The sequence below is a fragment of the Neomonachus schauinslandi genome, chromosome 12 (assembly GCF_002201575.2).
Source record: "Neomonachus schauinslandi chromosome 12, ASM220157v2, whole genome shotgun sequence".
NCBI classification, from domain to species: Eukaryota; Metazoa; Chordata; class Mammalia; order Carnivora; family Phocidae; genus Neomonachus; species Neomonachus schauinslandi.
Window position 1 is genome coordinate 4,032,279 of NC_058414.1, and position 19,566 is coordinate 4,051,844.

The window sequence follows — 19,566 nt, forward strand, 5'->3', positions numbered from 1 at the left end:
TAAGTATCAGAATAGTTCTATAACTATTAAAGGTTATACATATTAATATGTATAGATGCAAGATGTAAGAAATATGTAAGAAAAAGCTCCCTAAATAAAAATATCCTGGTTTCCCAAGAAAAGTCTACCAAACATTTCAAAAACTATCTGTTTTGTAAGAACACATAGTATGTAAGATGTATATGTATGTAATGTAAGAAATACATAAGAAATATAAGCTCCCTAAATAAAAATATCCTGGTTTCCCAAGAAAAGTCTACCAAACATTTCAAAAACTAATGCTGAATTTAAATAATCTCTTCCAGAAAATAGAAGAGAAGGTAAAACCTCCCACTTTGTGAAGCTAGTACTACCTAGACACCAAAACCAGACAGTCTGTATCAAAGAACTATGGACTAATATCTCTCACAAACTCAATATAATATGAACAAACTAAATCCAACCATGTCTACAACATTATACAGCATGACCATGTGGGATTTATTCCAGGTAGACAAGGTTGCTTCATTATTCTTAAAACCAATCAATGTAATCCACATACCCACAAATAAAAGAAGAAAAATCCTATGATCTCAAAAATTAACTCAGAAAAGCCTTGGACAACATCCAATACTTATTGTTAATAAAATCTCACCAAAATAAGATTACAGGGAATTGTTTCAGAATTATTTACAAAAAACCTACAGCATAGTACTTCATGTTGAAAGAATGAATGCTTTCTCCATAAACTCAGAAAAAGAAATGATATCTACTCTCACTACTCATATTAAACACAGCACTGGATGCTTTAGTCACTTCAGTAAATCAAAAAATCAGAAAAGAGGCAAACATACAGATTGGAAAGGAAAAAATAAAACTGCCTCAATTAGGAAATGACATGACTGTCAGCAAAGAAAATCCCAAGGAATATAAAACACTCCCCAATACAAAAAACCTCCTAGAGCTAATATCTAAGTTCAGCATGTGCCTCAGAAACAAGATGAATACATGCTGATAAAATGCATTACCATGCACTGACAATGAACATCTAGAAACCAAAATTAAAACAGTATTTCTTAAGGTTGTTCCATAGAAAAGGAAACACTTAGTACGAACTTATTAAAATGTATAGGTTACGTATGCCAGAACTTAGAAAAAAGATGATAAAAAATTTGCAAAAGACCTAAAAAGATGTAGAGACATATCATGTGCATAGACTGGAAGAAAGAACACAGTAAAAGTGTAAGTTATTCCCAAATTTATACAGAGGCATACCTCAGAGATATTGTGGGTTTGGCTCCAACGACCACTCCAAAGCCAGTATCACAATAAAGTGACCCAAATGAATTTTTTGGTTTCCCCAGGCATATAAAAATTGTATTTACACAATCTTCTAGTCTATTAAGTGTGCAATAGCAGCAGTATATCTAAACAAAATATTGTTCAGATCTTAACTAAAATATACTTTTTTGCTAAACAGTGCTGGCCATCATCTGAGCTATCAGGAAGTCGTGGTCCTTTTGTTGGTGGAGGGTCTGCCTCAATGCTGACGGCTGCTGACTGATCAGGGTGGTGGTGGCTGAAGGATGGCATGGCCATTTCTTAATAAGACAACAATGAACTTTGCTACATCGATCAACTCTTGCTTTCACGAATGTTTTCTCTGTAGCATGTGATGCTGTTTGATATTTACCCACAGACCTTCTTTCAAAGTGGGAGTCAATCCTCTCAAACTCCGCCACCGATGCTTTATCAGCTAAGTTTCTGCAATATTCTAAATCCTTTGTTGTCACTTCAACAGTCTTCACAGCATTCTCACAAGAAGGAGATTCCATCTCAAGAAACCACTTTCTTTGCTCATCCATAAGCAGCAACTCCTCATCTGTTCAAGTTTGATCCTGAGATTCCAGCAATTCAGTCCCATCTTCAGGCTTCACTTCTAGTTCCAGTTCTCTGGCTGTTTCCACCACATCTGCAGTAACTTCCTCCACTGAAGTCTGGAACCTTCAATTTGTAAAGAAATGCAGTAACTGTGAAGCGCAATAAAGCAAGGCACTATGAAACGGGGTATGCCTGTGCAGTACTGATTAACATAATTCCTACCAACTTCCCAAAGGTTTTTGTAGACATACACAAACTTTAGCTAAAATTTAATGATGCGCAGATCCTAAAATAGAACAATCTTGCTAAGACAGAAATACAATGGGATGAATAAAGGCCCATCATTAAGGCCACAGTAGTTAAGACAGTGAGGTATTGAGAGAGGCATAAACACAAAGAAGGGAAAAGGATAAAGAACCCAGAAATAGAGCTACACAAATATCTCAACTACAGTTTAACAAAGGAACCAAAGCCATTCAATGGAGAAAGGACAGCAATTTTAACAAAGGATGCTGGAGAAATGGGACATCCACAGGCAAAAGAGTAACAACGAAAATAGCCTTGCCCTAAATCTCATACATAAAGCAAAACTAACTCAAAATGATGGTAGATATCATTTGTAAAGCAACAAAAAAAATGTAAAATGTAAAAAAAAAATTTTTAAGAGAGGAAAATCTTCAGAATGTAGGACTGTACAAAAAGTTCTTAGACTTGATCCAAAAAACCACCACCCCTGTAAAAGGAAAAATGGATACACTTGACTTCATAAATATTAAAAACTTCTTTCCTTAAAAACCAATGTGAAGAGGAAGAAAAGACGAGCTAAAATCTAGGAGAAAATATTTACAAACAAAATATGAGAAAAACACTAGATCTAGAATATATGAAGAACCCTTTTACTTTCAAAAAAGCAAACAATTCCAACAGAAAATGAGCAGCAGAGAGTTCATCAAAAGGATGTGCAGGTGGCAAATAAGCCTAACAAAAAAATGACCAACATCATTAGCAATTAGTGAAATGCAAATTAAAACCATAATGGGATATTATGAAATAACTTCCATGGGGGATAAACAATAGTTGCAATACCACATGCAGATAAGAACTTGGTACATGTACCACCTTGGACGAATCTGTAGGAAACTACACTGATGGAAAAAAGCCAATCCCGAAAGGTTACATTCTTTATGATTACTGAAACTTTAGAAACAGAGGGCAGAATAGTGAATGTCAAGAGTTACGGGAAAGGAGCGGGGGGTGGGGGGTGGGAGTCAGAAAAGATGTGGGCATGGATATAAAAAAGCAACACAGGATCCTTGTGGGACTGGAACTGTCTATATCTGGACTATGGTGGTGGATACATGACTCTGCACAAGAACTTAACACACAGAAATGAAACGAGTAAACTGGCCGAAGCTAAATGAGAGCAGTGGATTGTAGCAATGTCAATAACCCTACTTGTGATACTGTTCTCTATCAGTATGTTTGCAAGACATTACCATTGGGAGAAACCGAGCAAAATGTACAAGGGATTTCCCTATAATATTCTTACATCTGTAAGTCTACTTAAAATTCTCCTCAGTATTTTCATGTAAAATAAAAAGATCTTAAAACAACTGATGTATGAGTGTCCCTTTATAATTGTTACAGTAATTTTACAACAAGGCCACAAATTCTATGGCATTCATCTCATAAAGTAATGGTGTCTGAACCCCTTTCTTTAAATCAGGCAGACCTGTGAATGCTTTGACTAAGATACTACAATACATAAGATGCCAAATAACTCCCAAAGCTGGGTCAGAAAAAGCCTATGGTTTATGCTTTCCCTTCTCAGAACACTCATCCTTCTATGGCTTTCTTACAGAAGGTGACCCCCTGTCTCAGAAACAAACCATTTGCTGTGAGAAGTTTAAACCACATGGATGTTTGAAAATATGGAGATGTTAGAGAACAGAGAGTGTAGGACAGAAAAAAGAAAAACAGAAGAAATCATAGCTGTAATTTTCAAGAAACTGATGGAAGACATGAAATCATAGATTCAATAACCATAAGCCAATCTCACACAGAACACATACAAACAAGACCAAACCAAAGCAACCATAATCAAATTGCTAAGAACTAAAGATACAGAAAAAAAATTATTGAAAGCAGAGAAAAAAAAACACATTAAATATGGAAAAACCACCACCTCTAGGGGCACCTGGGAGGCTCAGTCAATTAAGCGTCCTACTCTTGGTTTCTGCTCAGGTCATGTTCTCAGGGTCCTGAGATCAAGCCCCGGGTCGGCTCTGCACTGGGTGTGGACCCTGCTTAAGATTCTCTCTCTCCCTCTGCTCTTCCCCCCCCCACCCCCTGCTCTCTCTCTCTCAAATAAATAAATAAGTCTGAAAAAGAAAAAACTTGTAAATAATGGACTTCTTATCAGAAGCAATAGAGGTTAAGAAGAGAGTGGAAAAAAATACTGAAAATGCTGAAAAAGTAGCCTACCAGACCAAAATTCTCTAACCAATGAAATGTTCTTCATAAATAAAATAAAATTTATAGGTAAAAGGAAACTGAAAGAATCCTTTGTCAGCAGATCATAACCACAACAGATGCAACAGAAGATTTTTCAGACTAAAGGGAAATAGTATCAGATAAAACCTTTGATCCTCAGAAGAAAGGAAGAACATAGAAAATGGTACTCTACATGTAAAACACTATTTGTTCTTTAAATATCTTTAAAATATGTATGACTGTTTACAGCAAATGCCTTCAAAAGTATTTTTATAGATTATAATATAGGTGGATAGAATGATAATGCAGAAAGGATGAGGGTGGTTTAGAAACAAATGAAGCTATAAATGGCAACATTTCTATATTTAGCAGGAAGGGGCAAAATATAAATTTTAAGTGAACTGTGAAATAATAAAAGATGTATATCACAATTTTTAGAGCAACCACTCAAACAAATAAGGCAAAGAGTATATAGCTATGAGAATAGGTAACTAAAAAATAAAATTCTGAGAGGCCCATTTGCTTATCTTTGGCAGCCTAAGGGGAAGGTTTCCAATCAGGGATTCAACGGGACAGTAGCAAAGAAACCCACAGGCTTGTTGCAGAGGGAACAGACAGAAACTCCCATCTCTCCCTGTTCCCCTGAAGTAGGTACACGTGCATAATTTAAATGCTGCTTCCTGAGGACCTTCTAATCAGCCTACATATTAGTACTGAGGAGATGTTCCCTTTGGGACCCTGACAGATTTTGGCACACCATCAACTAGTGGAAACCGCAAAAAACAAAGAAGGTGGCTTGGAAAATCACAAAAGTATGAAGACAACCAAGAGTCAAAGCAGGGTTGAATGATAAGGTTCAACTCCTATAAGAGACCATACCTTCAAGACTGGGAGAGGTGGTTGTTTTATCTAATATAGAAATCAACACAAAGTATTCAAGGAACATAAAGAAACAGCGGAATATGTTCAAACAACAGAACAAGATAAAACCCCAGAAAAAGACCTAACTGAAATGGAGATAACTGATTTACCTGATAAAGATTTTAAAGTAATGGTCATAAAGATACTCACTGAGGTCAAAAGAACAATGCATGAACACAGTGAGAATTTCAACAAATATAAAAAGTATTAGTACCAAACAGAAATCACAGAACAACTGAGCAGAAAATTCAAGAGAGGGACTCATTGTAGACAAGATAAAGTAGAAGAAAGGACCAGCAACCCTGATAACAGAGCAATGAAGATCATCCAATCAGAAGAGTAAAAAGAAAAAAGACTGAAATAGAATGAAGACACATAAGGGACTTCAAAACAGCATCAAGTGGCCCAATATTCACATTATGGGAGTCCCAAAAAGAGAAGAGAGAGAAAAGGGGCAGAAAGCTATCTGAAGAAATAATGGCTGAAAACATCCCTAACCTTAAGAAGGTAACATATATCCAGATCTTGGAAACCCAAATAGTCTTGAACAAGAAGAATCCAAAGAAACCCACAGCATTTATTTATTTATTAAATTATCAAAAACTAAATACAGAAAAAGAATCTTATAAGCAGCAAAAGAAAAACAACTTGCTATATACAAGGAACCCCCACAGGACTATTAATGGGTTTTCAACAGTAACTCTATAGGCCAAAAGGGAATGGCACAATATTTTCCAGAAGCTAAAAGATAAAAACTGCCAAACATGGATACTCTTACAGAGAAAGTTGTATAACAACTGAAAGGAGACAAAGAGTTCTGCATACATTCAGAAGTTGAAAGAGTTCCTCACCACCAGACTGGCCTCATGAAAAAATGTTAAAGGGAGTTAACTTTAAGCTAAAAAAAGGAAAGCATGTTAAGTAGTAAAAGAAAAACATGTGAAAGTACAAATTCCAAGGGAAAAGGTAAATCTACAGTGGAATTCTGAATAATCTAGTGTTAATAGTTTAATCACTTACAAATATAGTATGAAGTTCAAAAGACAAAAGATAGTAGAAATAACTACAACTATAACAAATATAATAATTTGTTAATGGATATACAAGATAAGATTTAAACATGGACATAAAAACATAAAACATTAAGGGGAGTAAAAGTATAAAGCTTCAGAATTCATGTGAATAAAATGTTATAACTCTAAAATATTTTATGTAATTTTCATGGTAAACCACAAAGCAAAAATCTATAGTAAGTACACACAAGATAAAGAGAAAAGAATCTAAACATAACATTGCAGAAAGTGACCAAGAGAAAAAGAAAGGAAAAAGGGAATTAAAAAAAAGCCACAAAACAAATGACAAAATGCTGATAAATCCATACCTAATTACTTGAAAAGTGAAGGGACTAAAATTTCCAATCAAAAGGCACAGAGTGGTTGACTGAATACAAAACAAGACCTAACTGTATGCTGTCTACATGAAATTCACTTCAGGTTTAAGGAAACACAAAAAAAGAAAGTGAAGGAACAGAAAATGCTATTCCATGTAAATGGAAACTAAAAGAAGGCTGGAAAAGCTATACTTATATAAGACAAAATAGATTTTAAGGCAAAATATGTAGTAAGAGTCATTATATGTCCATCAACTGATGAACGGATAAAGAAAATGTGGTGTATATACACAATGGAATATTACCCAGCCATCAAAAAGAATGAAATCTTGCCATCTGCAACAATGTGGATGGAACTACAGGGTATCATGCTGAGTGAAATAAGTCAGTCAGAGAAAGACAAACATCATATGATTTCACTCATAATGTGGAATTTAAGAAACAAAACATGAATATAGGGGAAGAGAAGGAAAAGCAAAATAAGACAACATCAGAGAGGGAGACAAACCATAAGAAACTCCTCTTAACTCTAGCAAACAATCTGAGGGTTGCTGGAGGGGACGGGGGGGGTCGAGATGGAGTAACTGGGTGATGGACATTAAGGAGGGCATGTGATGTAATGAGCACTGGGTGTTATATGCAACTAATGAATCACTAAACTCTAAGTCTGAAACTAATAATACACTGTTAATTGATTTTAAATAAAAAAAAAATTCAAATAGCATGTCAGCAATGAAAAAGAAACAAGTAATCAAAGGTAAAAACTTCCAGTTACAGTAGCGCCCCCCCCAACCATGGAGGGTATGTCCCAAGACCCCCAATGGATGCCTGAGAACTGTGATTATTACTCAACCCTATACATACCATGTTTTGTTCTATCCACACATACCTATGGTATAATTTAAATTTTATAAAGTATACCACAGTAAGGGATTAACAATAACAGGATAGAACAATTATAATAACGTACGATAATAAAAGTTACGTGAATGCAGTCTCTTTTATCTCTGACTCTTAAAATATCTTATTGTACTGTACTCGCCCCCTTGTTTTACTTGTGTGATGATAAAAATGTCTACATGATGACATGAAGTGTGGTGAATAATGCAGGCATTGTGACACAGCATTAGGCTAATACTGACCTACTGACAAACAAAAGAAGGAAGATCATATTCTTCTGGACTGTAATTGACCATGGGTAACTGAAACCATGGAAAGTGGAGCTGCAGGTACGGTGGGACAACTGTACAAGATAAGTAAGTCTAGCGATGTCAGGTACAGCACGGTCTCTCTGGTCAACAACACTGTATTGTATATTTGAAAGTTGCTAAGAGAGTAGATCTTAAAATTCTCATCGCATACCAAAATGTGCAACTTTGTGTGTTTACAGATATTAACTTAGTGTGGTAATAACATTGCAATATATACCTATATCAAATCATTATGTTGTGTACCTAAAACTAATACATTATATGTCTAAAACCAACACCGTGTTATATGTCAATTTTATCTCAATATAAATAAATAAATAGGTAGATAGAGAAAATGAAACTCTAAAAGTACAAAGGATGAAAAAGGGAAAAAAAATTAGGCAACAATAGTAAAATAGTACACATAAATCCAATTGTATCAATAATTACATTAAATTTTATTGGAATAAATGCTCCAATTAAAGATTTTTTTTATTAAAAAAGGGGTCAATTATATGTTGTCTACAAGAAACATGCATTTTAAATATAAAGAGAGAGATAATTGAAATTAAATGGTTAGGAACACATATCCCTTGCAAATAGTAAGCATAGGAAGACTGAATTAATAACATTAATTTTAGATAAAATTTGAGAGCAAGAATTAAAGGGGACATTTCATAAGGATAAAAAACAAACTACAGCTTTTAGTTTAAAGGTCTTGCATATCTTCTGCTAAATTTATACTGAAGACACATGTGGGTTTTTTCAATAAAGGCAGAATTAGTATTTGATACAAATGAATGAACATCCATAGCATAATCTCTCAGTAAACTAGAAACAGAAGGGAACTTTCTTGATCTGGTAAAAGACATGAAAATTTGGAGCTAACAACATACTTAATAGTGAAAGCCTAAATGCTACCGCCCTAAGATCAGGAACAAGAAAATAAAGGAAAGAAAGTATCAACTCTCACCACATCTATTCAACATCATACTGTAGATTCAAACAGAATCAGTAAAGAAATAAAAGGCATAAAAATCAGAAAAAAAAAGAAACACTGTCTCTTATTTGCATATGACATGATGGTTTACATAAAAAATCCTAAGTAGCCTGGGTGGCTCAGTTGGTTAAGCGACTGCCTTTGGCTCAGGTCATGATCCTGGAGTCCCGGGATCGAGTCCCACATCGGGCTCCCTGCTGAGCAGGGGGTCTGCTTCTCCCTCTGCCCTCTTCCCTCTCGTGCTCTCTGTCTCTCATTCTCTCTCTCTCAAATAAATAAATAAAATCTTTAAAAAAAAAAAAATCTTTAACTACTGTAAGAAATGAATTTTACAAGTGGCTATAAATACAATATGCAAATATGCAACATGCAAGCACCTATTAAAAATTGAAACAACTGGTCAATGAACTTTTTAAATATCCATTTAAGACAGCACTAGGGAAAAAAAAATCCACAAAATACTTAGGAATAAATTGAGCAGAAAATGTGCAAGACCTTTAAACTAAAAACTGCCAAAAAAAAATAAATAAAAAGGTGAATTTTTTAAACCTAAATAAATGGGGAGAACTAACATGTTAGGTTTTGGAAAACTTAATATTATCAAAATATCACTTCTCACCAATTGACCTATAGATACATGGTAACTCCTATCAGAATCCAGGGCATTTTTTGTTTGTTTTTAGAAATCTGACATGGTGATTTTTTTTTTTAAGTTTATTTATTTATTTATTTATTTGAGAGAGAGAATGAGATAGAGAGAGCATGAGAGGGGGGAGGGTCAGAGGGAGAAGCAGACTCCCTGCCGAGCAGGGAGCCCGATGGGGGACTCGATCCCGGGACTCCAGGATCATGACCTGAGCCGAAGGCAGTTGCTTAACCAACTGAGCCACCCAGGCGCCCAGACATGGTGATTTTTAAACCTTCTGGAAATAAAAAGGACCTAGAACATCTAGAACAATCTTGAAAAGGAACCAAGATAGAATAGTTATACAACTTGACATTAGATTTGCTGTAAAGGTACACGGCATGAACAAAGTGTGGTGATGGCATATGGGCTGACAAATACATCACTGGAAGAGAAGAGTAGAAAAACACAGTACCTTTAAGAAGATATAGAACATATTTGGATCAAATCTTCAAAGAGTTAAGATATATCTCCATTGGGACAAATATGTCAAAGTAAGTCTGAATTTACCATAGTCGGGGGAACATTTCAAGTTACTTAGATCTTGCTAAAAACATAGTTAGGGAAACATTTCCGCTTACTTAGATCTTGCTAAATTTAAAGTGTATTTAGTAATAAATAAGAGTTAATACAAAATGAAAGGACCCGAAAGTTGAAAACTGAATGAAATGAAAAATAAAGCAGATAATATTAAATAATTTTTCAGATTTGTAAATCAAAGTCCCCAGAATGCTTCTGTGAAAATACTCTGCTCTGGAGATTTTGAATTTTTATTATTATGCTAACTATTATTACACTTCCATCAACCAGAAAAATACTTTAACATAATAGGCAAAAAGAGACCATTTTATGCCCAGAAGCCTAGAAAAGAAAGAAAGGGAACAGGAAGGAGAGCAGAAGAGAAAAAGCAGATAAACAGATGTATAGCAAAAAAAAATTTCCAAAAAGTTATCCAAATGACAGTAAAAATCACGGGCAGAATGTTCGTTAAGCAACCTAATACAGCCATGTAACATTCTCAAGGAGTTAATAAAATTGCAGACCTTTGTTACTGCAAGTTTCATGGAATGCAGAATTTGATTTTTTTTCTGTTTTCATATAAGAAGTACAAATAAAATTGATTCTCAATATTAAATGATAGAAGGGAACTACAAATGGATACCAGCATGAGATCACCTTGAAGGAAAATAATAAAATGTCTCTGTTTCCTTCCTTACTCCTAATTCCTCTGCTTGAACACACATTCCCACATCACTAAGAAGTTCTATCAGCTAAAGGTCTATGACCATTTAAAAGTTTGAAAATTGGCAGAAGTCTAAAAGATGTGCCATTAATTAAAGATGATTAGCACAATAACCATGGATTAAGAAACAGTAATCAAAAAATAAGACTGACTGCTCTCTGTTCCTGGTGCCCCAGAACATAACTTCTATTTCCAAAGTAAAGTTAAAAAAACAAACAAAAAAAACTACCTCAGAGATGAAAGGTAACTCCTAAGGAAAATTTTTAAATGGAAATACCTGATAACATATAGTTTGATGATGTAGCTAAATTTTGGGAGGCTTACAGGGCACAAATAAAGAAGTCATTCCCCTGTCATTTTCACCTGGCAAAAGTAATGGGTTGTGGACCTGAATATGCAATACCTATACCTTCATAAGGAAATTTTGACAATTATCATAATGTAAGTAATCTTAAATTCCAAGTATTTAAAAATAACATTTTCTTACAAAGTGCTTCTTATCACCGAGGAGTAACCAGAGACAGGACACAACACTGCAGGAAGTTACTGAGTGTGAACAGTATGTGAAGTATAACATGAAAGAGAAAACTAAATTGGACTGCTGCTGGGAGCTTCAGCCTAATTTCTGCCTTAAACACAGACACAGGATGCTGGTTTTAGAGCAATATGAAAATGGTTAACAAACATGGTAGATCAAATTTATAATTTTAGGATGGGTAACAGTAACACTGAGAGAATTCTACTTGTTTAGTAATTATAAATTAACATGGAACAGTAAATAAGGCCAAAGAAAGAAAAATCATCTCTCTTAACACAGTTACAAGATGCTAAATTTTAAAGCATTTCATAAAAATATTAACTGTATTACGTTCTTGTCATTTGTTATTTGATGAAGTTTTATTTTACTGCTGAATTTCCTAAATGTGGGGGGGTGGATTTGATGTGTTCAATAAATAGCTAAGATGCTTACTTACACACTGAGCATGTTCATTTTTTTCTTTTTTTAATTTCTCCAGCCTCACATAACATACCTTAGACAGTCTTTTGGAAGATTCACAACTATGGTCCGCACATGGCTTAGGTCCTTTTTCAGTGTCTAGAGATGAAACTGAGAAAATACATTATATTTTATCAAGGGCCCAAAGTCTGTATCACAGTATGAAAATTGGTTTTTGAAATATAAAACAGGTCATTTATCTAATATTTCTCTTCCACTAATAATTAAGCAATTTCCTAATGTTCAACTATACTATTCAGCTATAAATCTAAGCCAAAGATTTGTTTTATATAAATCAGGAAAACCTCACTATTACAGTGAACCTAAGAATTAATAATAATGTTAGTAACAATAACAACATTGCCTGATGATGATAATGATGAGAAGAATAAAGACTACAGCAGAAACACATGAACTAGAGAACAGAAAAATCATAGAAAAGCTTCACTAAACTAAGAGTTGCTTCTTTGAAAAGTAAACAAAATTTATAACCCCTTAGTGAAACTAACCAAGGAAAAAAGGGCCCAAACCAACAAAATTATAAATAAAAAAGGAGATACAAAAACCGATAACATGGAAATTCAAGGTATCATTAAGAGGCTACTAGGAATAACTATACACCACTTAATTGTACAATGTGGAAGACATAAAAACTTGTGGAGACAATAAAAATCAAAGAGGAAATCAGAAGAAGATGACTTAAGGATTTCCATTAAATAATCTTTCTAAATTATTTCATCAACTTAATTACCACAGTTCTAAAACCTGCAGCTACTTCCCACTATTGATCAAAATATATAAAAAGAAATCTGATTTCTATCCCTAGGTTTAGCACTAATAAACACTGGCACATTATTTAATATCTCTTTGAGACCCAGTCTCTGCTCTGTAAAACAAGGGCTAAATATTATGATTTTGTCATTCTTTCTAGCTGTGAAAATATGATTTAAAATATAAGTATGTCAATCTTAACAATCTAAGCTATCTATAACCACAAGCAATCGTGACTATTTTACTTTCCACAAATTCTCTATATGAGAATATAGATCCTTGCTCATATTATCAACATTTTCCTGATATTATATAAAATATGTCAGATGGATAAGCACTGATATGAAGATAATAAAATTGACCATAAAAGTATTAATAATGCAGAATACACTTGTAGAATACTGGGAAATCTTCGTTATTGCGATATTCTTTTTTATTATCTCCCCAAACCAGTACACATCATGAAATTTCCCTGTTGCCATCTGAACTGATATCATAAAGTATTATAAAACATCACAAAAAAGACAATATAGTACATCAGAGTGATTTTATAAAATCAAACAGAACAGATGTTAAGCTGAAGCAGATCTCCAAGCAGGACTATAGATTTGGAAAAAAGTATTTTTTTATGGACTATTTTTTAAATCCTTTAAAAATGAGACCATCATAAAAATAGACCCAGGAGGGGCGCCTGGGTGACTCAGATGATTAAACATTGCCTTTGGCTCAGGTCATGATCCCAGGGTCCTGGGATTGAGGCCCGCATTGGGCTCCCTGCTTGGTGGGGAGCCTGCTTCTCCCTCTCCCTCTACTGTTCCCCCTGCTTGTGCTTTCTCACTCTCTCTCTCTGTCAAATAAATAAATAAATAAAATCTTTAAAAAATAGACCCAGGAAATTCAAAATCTCTAGACTTATGTTATCAAAAATATACAGTGGCGTTAAAGGAAGCATTTTCAAAATGTAGCCAAATATTTAAAATATTATTTACCTAAGGTAAAGCTTTTGAAACTACTGTTCATTATGAATTCAGAAGATGGTAGACCAGAGTCTACCAATTTATCATAGTATGATTATGAGATCAGATTATGAAGATACACAATTTTGTTTTTAATTTGAATCTGTATAAAAGTTTAAGGCAAATTTAAAAATCCATCAAAATATGCTATTTATTGGGGTGCCTGGGTGGCTCAGTCGTTTAAGTGTCCGCCTTCAGCTCAGGTCATGATCGGGCTCCCTCTTCGGCGAGGAGTCTGCTTCTCCCTCTGCCCCTCACCCTGCTCATGTTAGCTCTCTTTCTCAAATGAATAAACAAAATCTTTTAAAAAAATTACTCTGTATTAAACTAAAGCAAAACTGCTGGAAACAATAACAGAGAATCCACAGAAATTATCCAGACTCTAGAAGCAGTACAGACAGTGATTAATCAAGTCATTAACATCTAGAATGTTTAAGTTATAATTCAGTACTAAAGGTAGTAAGAGCCAACAGGCAAGTATATTCCCCCTGCTGCCCAATACCGTGTTAGGTAAACCACACAACACTTATGCTGTCTAGATCAGTTCACTCAATTAGCTCTCTGGATCTGACAGAGCAGTTTCTTTCTAAACCCCTGGCTTCTTTGATATACCTGCTTTACTTAGGCTAGACGGCAAAGCTCATCTTATATCAAATTATGTACTCTTTTTTTTATCTTTTTATATGAAACTTTCTACAAAATTTAAAAATGAAAAAGACAAAAATGACAGCTGTAAAGTGGTAAAGTAGGATACTTCAAGCCACATCCTACCACAGAAATGCTTACAAAAATGACCCAAAACAGTCAAAATCAAGTTTGTTGAAACTCTGGAAAATACCTCATTTTTACATCAATGAAGAAAATGCTGAGTCAACAGAAGTTGACTTACGCACAGCACTTAAAGAATCTTTTATCAGAACATTAGCTAACATCAAGCTAAAGGACCTGAGAGATCACATACAACAACGAATACAGTCTTTACAAACGTAGTTTAGATAAGTCACTAAACAAACAACTACAACCCACACGAGCAACAAAAACATGAGAGGTGGAAGAATCTGACTTCATGATTACTACCTGTAAGAATATTAAAAATGTACAGTTTTCAAAAAAAATTATAAGGAATGTGAAGAAAGAAGAGTACGAACCAACAGCCAAAAAAAACCAAAAACAAACTATCCCTGAGGAAGCACAGAAATTGGAAATTACTAGACAGATTCTATATCAACTGTATTAAATATACTCAGAAAACTAAAGGAAATAATGAACATAGAACAACAAAAAGGAAAATGATTTCTCAACAAACAGAACATATTAATAAAGTGAAAGATGACATAAAAAGAAACCAAAAAGAAATTCTGGAACTGACGGTTATAACAATGAAAATGAAAAACTCACTGTAGGCTTTAATTACAGATTTGATCTTGTGAAAGAATCAGTAAACTTGAGGATAGGTAAACTGAGAGGAGCAGAAAGAAAAATCAGGAAAAGAAATGAAAGCCTAAGAGACCTGTGACACATCAAGGGTACCAACATATGCATAATGGGGGTCAAAGGTGAAAAAAAAAAAGAAATGAACTAAAAGAACATTTGAAAAATTAATGCCAGTAATGTCCCAATTTGATAAAAGACACTATCTACATATCCAAAAAGATCAATGGAATTCAAGTAGGATAAAGGCAAGGAATTTAACAGTGAAACACATTATAACCAATCTGTCAAAAATCAAAGTCAAAGAAATTATCTTGAAAGCAGAAAGAGAGAGAAGAAAAAAAGGAAGTTGTAACTTATTATAAGTCCATAAAAAGATTAATAGATTTCTTTTTTTTTAAAGATTTTTTTTTTAATTTTATTTATTTATTCATGAGAGACAGAGAGAGAGGCAGAGGCAGAGGGAGAAGCAGGCACCCTGCGGAGCAGGGAGCCCGATGCGGGACTCGTTCCCAGGACCCCAGGATCATGACCAGAGCCGAAGGCAGACGCTTAATGACTGAGCCACCCAGGCGTCCCAATAGCAGATTTCTTGTAAAAAAAAAAAAACCCATGGAGGTCAAAGGCAGTGAGATAACATTAATTTAAAGTGTTAAAAGAAAAAAACTTCCAACCAAGAATCCTGTATCTGGAAGAGTATCCTTCGGAAATGAAGAAGAAAGTAAAATATTCCAACCACAATGTTTGCAACATTAGCTAATAACAGGATGACAGACAGTAATTCAATGCTATGCAAAGAAATAAAGAATAGTGTAAAGTCAACTCCACAGACATATGGCAATATTGTTGTATTTTTATTCTTTTAACTTCACTTTTTTTATGTATATGATTAAAAAGAAATACATAAGATAATAATCATAAATCTATGTTAGTGGTAAACAATGTATAATAATGCAATTACTGAGAACACCATAGGGAGGAAGGAACAAACTATACTGGAGCAGAGTTTTGGTACACTGTTCAAACTAGGCTAGTATTCAAACTATACAGTTACATATTCAAGTTATTAACTGTAAAACTCAGGATAGCTGCCAAGAAAATAACTGGAATATATTCAGAAAAGGAAATGAGAATAAAATCAAAATGTTATTTTATAGTCAATTAAACACAAGAAAAATCAGTAACAAAACCATTAAATAAAAAAGATAAAAGAGAACTTCTGGTTTATAGTCCAACATGAAAGGCACTTGGATGCTGTCACTCCTGTCCTCACAGGAAAAGAGGTAAACAAACTGAGACTCACAAACTCTTCTTTGATTCACTAGACAACTGAGGTCTCAAGGAAAACTGCTGCCCACACAACTTTAGGGAAAAAAAGGTGGATATGGAGAATTATTGCTTACCAGGAGCAGAAGCCCTAGAACAAGAGCCTGCCAGAGGACCAGAGGAGCTAGTACCAGTAGGAAAAAAACTGCAACTTAGAATCTGTTGAAGCCTCACAATAAGAAAGCTCAAATATTAAAAAATTCCAGCTCACAGAGACCTCCACACTTTCATGAGTTTTGCCTCCATCGGTCCCAAGAGGCTCTCAGGGAGGGGACTGAAAACAAATCCCCTTGTGCTTCTAACATGAGGAAGAATAAAATAAACATTTTGAAATGCACCAAGAATATTCACTTGTCTTCAATAAAAGTTTGCCCTAAAGAGAGGTATTTTACCACAGCTTAAGCACCTTAAGGTTTACCGGAGTCTAAATGACCTTGCAGACTGGAAATATCCAACTCCAACTACCTATAGGCTTTCAGTGCAAACCAAGAAAGAGGAGGAAAAACACTGCTGAAGGTTTCACACCAAAGGTCTAAGCTGTCTAAAATCTTGAGATCTGGTTGTGGGGCGATAGGATGCTTTTGCTACCTCTACAAATTACCACCACATCAACAGGGTATCTTATAAACCAGGAGATTACAACAGGAGGATTTTAAATCCCATACCTTATTTAATAAGAAGACTTTAGGGAAACAACAAAGGAGACAAACACAAGGGTATCACAGAAATTTTTAGCCTCTGAAACCCATAGTTCTCATAAAAAGTAAATAGAGCCCAAATCCTAAAGAGCTAAATAAACAATATTATAATAAAACATACCTAACTCTGTTCTTACTATGAGGCACATAATGTCCAGTTTTCAAGAAAAACTTGCAAGAAATACTCAAAGGCAAAAAAGTTTCAAGAAACAGAGCAAGCGGGGTGTCTGGGTGGCACAGTTGGTTGGGCAACCAACTCTTGATTTCAGCTCAGGTCATGATCTCAGGGCCATGAGATCGAGCCCTGTATCAGGCTCTGAGCCCCTTGTGGAGTCTGCTTGAAATTCTCTCTCTCCCTCTTGACCTCTGCCCTTCCCCCTTCCACTCTCACCCTCTCTCTCTAAAACAAAATAAGTAAATAAAATCCTAAAAAAAAAAAAAAGAAAGAAAGAAAGAAACAGAACAAGCATTATAATCATACTCAGAAATGGAGAGACATTGACATTATCAGACTGGAAATTTAAAATACCTATGACAATATGCAAAGGGCTCTAATGGAAAAAGTAGACAACATGCAAGAACAGATGGGTAATTTAAGGAGAGAAATTAAAACTCTAAGAAAGAATCAAAAGGAAATGCCAGAATTAAAAACACCATAAAAGAAATGAATGGCTTCCATAAGCTCATCAGGAGATTCAATGTGGCTGAGGAGAGAATCAGAGTGGACTGAAGACTGAAGAATATCAGTGATCACTTCCGAATCTGAAAAGCAAAGTGAAAAAATGATGGGAAAAAAACAAACAGAAAAGAATTTCTAAGAACTGAACACTAACAAAAGCTACAATGTACATACAATAGGAATGAAGGAAAAGAATGAATGAAATGAAAGACTCTTTTTAGCAATAGTGGATGAGAATTTTCCAGTTGATGACCGACAAAAGCAGAGCTCCAGGAAACTGACAGACAACATGCAGAATAAATACTGAAAAATCTTCACAGGGGTATACCATATTCAAACTATAGAAAATCAAACGAAAAGAAAATCTTGAAAGAAGCAAGAGGGGGGAAAAAACTTCTTACTTATAGAGAAGGAAGGGTAAGATTTACACTGAGGATTCTGGGAAGGTGGCAGAGTAGAAGTCTCCCCTCATACACAACAATTTCAGTGGAATAATTTGTGTCATGTAACTGCTTTGGAATTCAGGAGTCTATGGAATTATGGCAATTTCCAAGAGAAGGCTTGTACAGCACGCTGTTAATTTCAGTCAATTCTGGCTCTTAGCACAGTAGTGGCTCCCCATCCAACATCCCAAGAACCATGGCAGGCAGCTGTGTGTGTATTCTTGAAATAGTCTGTACACAGCTTGTGGGAACCAAGATGGGGGAAATTAAAAAAAAAAAACAATCCTGACCTCCAAATATCAGATGTGTGCTTGATTTGCTCAGTGCTTCTTTCACAGAGATGCAGCTAAGAGGCAGGTGGCCATGACTGTTGCACTTCCTTCTGTGTCACAAGCCCCTCTCACACTAGCTGAGATGACTAACAGAAGACCAGAAGGGGCCAGTGCCCCTTTTTCACCTCATTTTTCTCCTTTTCCTTTTTGGGTAGCCAGACATTAAATAGTAGGGTATCCAAAAGCAACATTTATGGGAAAAATTAGGAAGTGACCATATATGCACAAAAAAGGTAAAAGAAAAGACAAGACCTGAGAGAACTTAAGTTTGTATCTCGCAAAGACCGTTGGCACAATTTAAAAAAATGAACAAAACAACAACAAAATAAACAAACCCTGGAAAAGGAGAAGAATCTGATTTCTACACTTACACTATTAGATTCGAGTGCCCGTGTTCAACAAATCATAAGACATATAAAGAAACAGTATGGTCCATTCAAAGGAAAAAAGTAAACCAATAGAAACTATCCCTGAAAAATACCTGATGTCAAGTTTACTGGACTAAGACTTTAAAACAACCTCCTGGAAGATGGGGAAAGAATTAGAGAAGATGTAGATAAACTCAAAATTATGTATGAACAAATGGAAATATTAATAAAGAGACAGGAAACCTAAAAAGAATTCTGGAGCGGCCAGGTAGAACTGAAGTGAAAAATTCACTACAGTGATCTGAAGGCAGATGTGATCAGGCAGAAGAAACAATCAGCCCACTTGAAAACAGAACATTCGAAATTATCAAATCTGAGGAAAAGAAAAAGACTGAGGAAAAGTGAGCAGAACCTAAGAAAATTTTTGAACATCATCAAATGGACCAAAATATACACTATGGGAGTCCCAGAAGGAAAGAGAGAAAGTATCAGAGCAATCATTTTAATAAACACTGGCTGAAAACTTCTCAAATTTGATGAAATCATGAATATAAACATCTAAGAAGCTCAACAAATACCAAGTAAGGTGAACTCAAAGAGACTTGCAGGAAGACACATTATAATGAAGCTTTTGAAAGACAAAGAATCATGAAAGCAGCAAGAAAGAAGTAATCTGTCTTATACAAAGGATCCTCAGTAAGATTATGAGCTGATCCAGCATCA

General features: G+C 34.9%; 1 protein-coding gene across 1 annotated transcript in view; it reads right to left on the reverse strand.

Annotated features, from left to right (window-relative positions):
- LOC110592672 (zona pellucida binding protein) overlaps positions 1-19,566 on the reverse strand; it is a 95,416-nt gene that overhangs the window by 25,962 nt on the left and 49,888 nt on the right. The window contains exon 7 of the mRNA XM_044920209.1: positions 11,814-11,890. Within this exon, the coding sequence (XP_044776144.1) occupies positions 11,814-11,890 (77 nt within the window). The remainder of the gene's footprint in view (positions 1-11,813; positions 11,891-19,566) is intronic.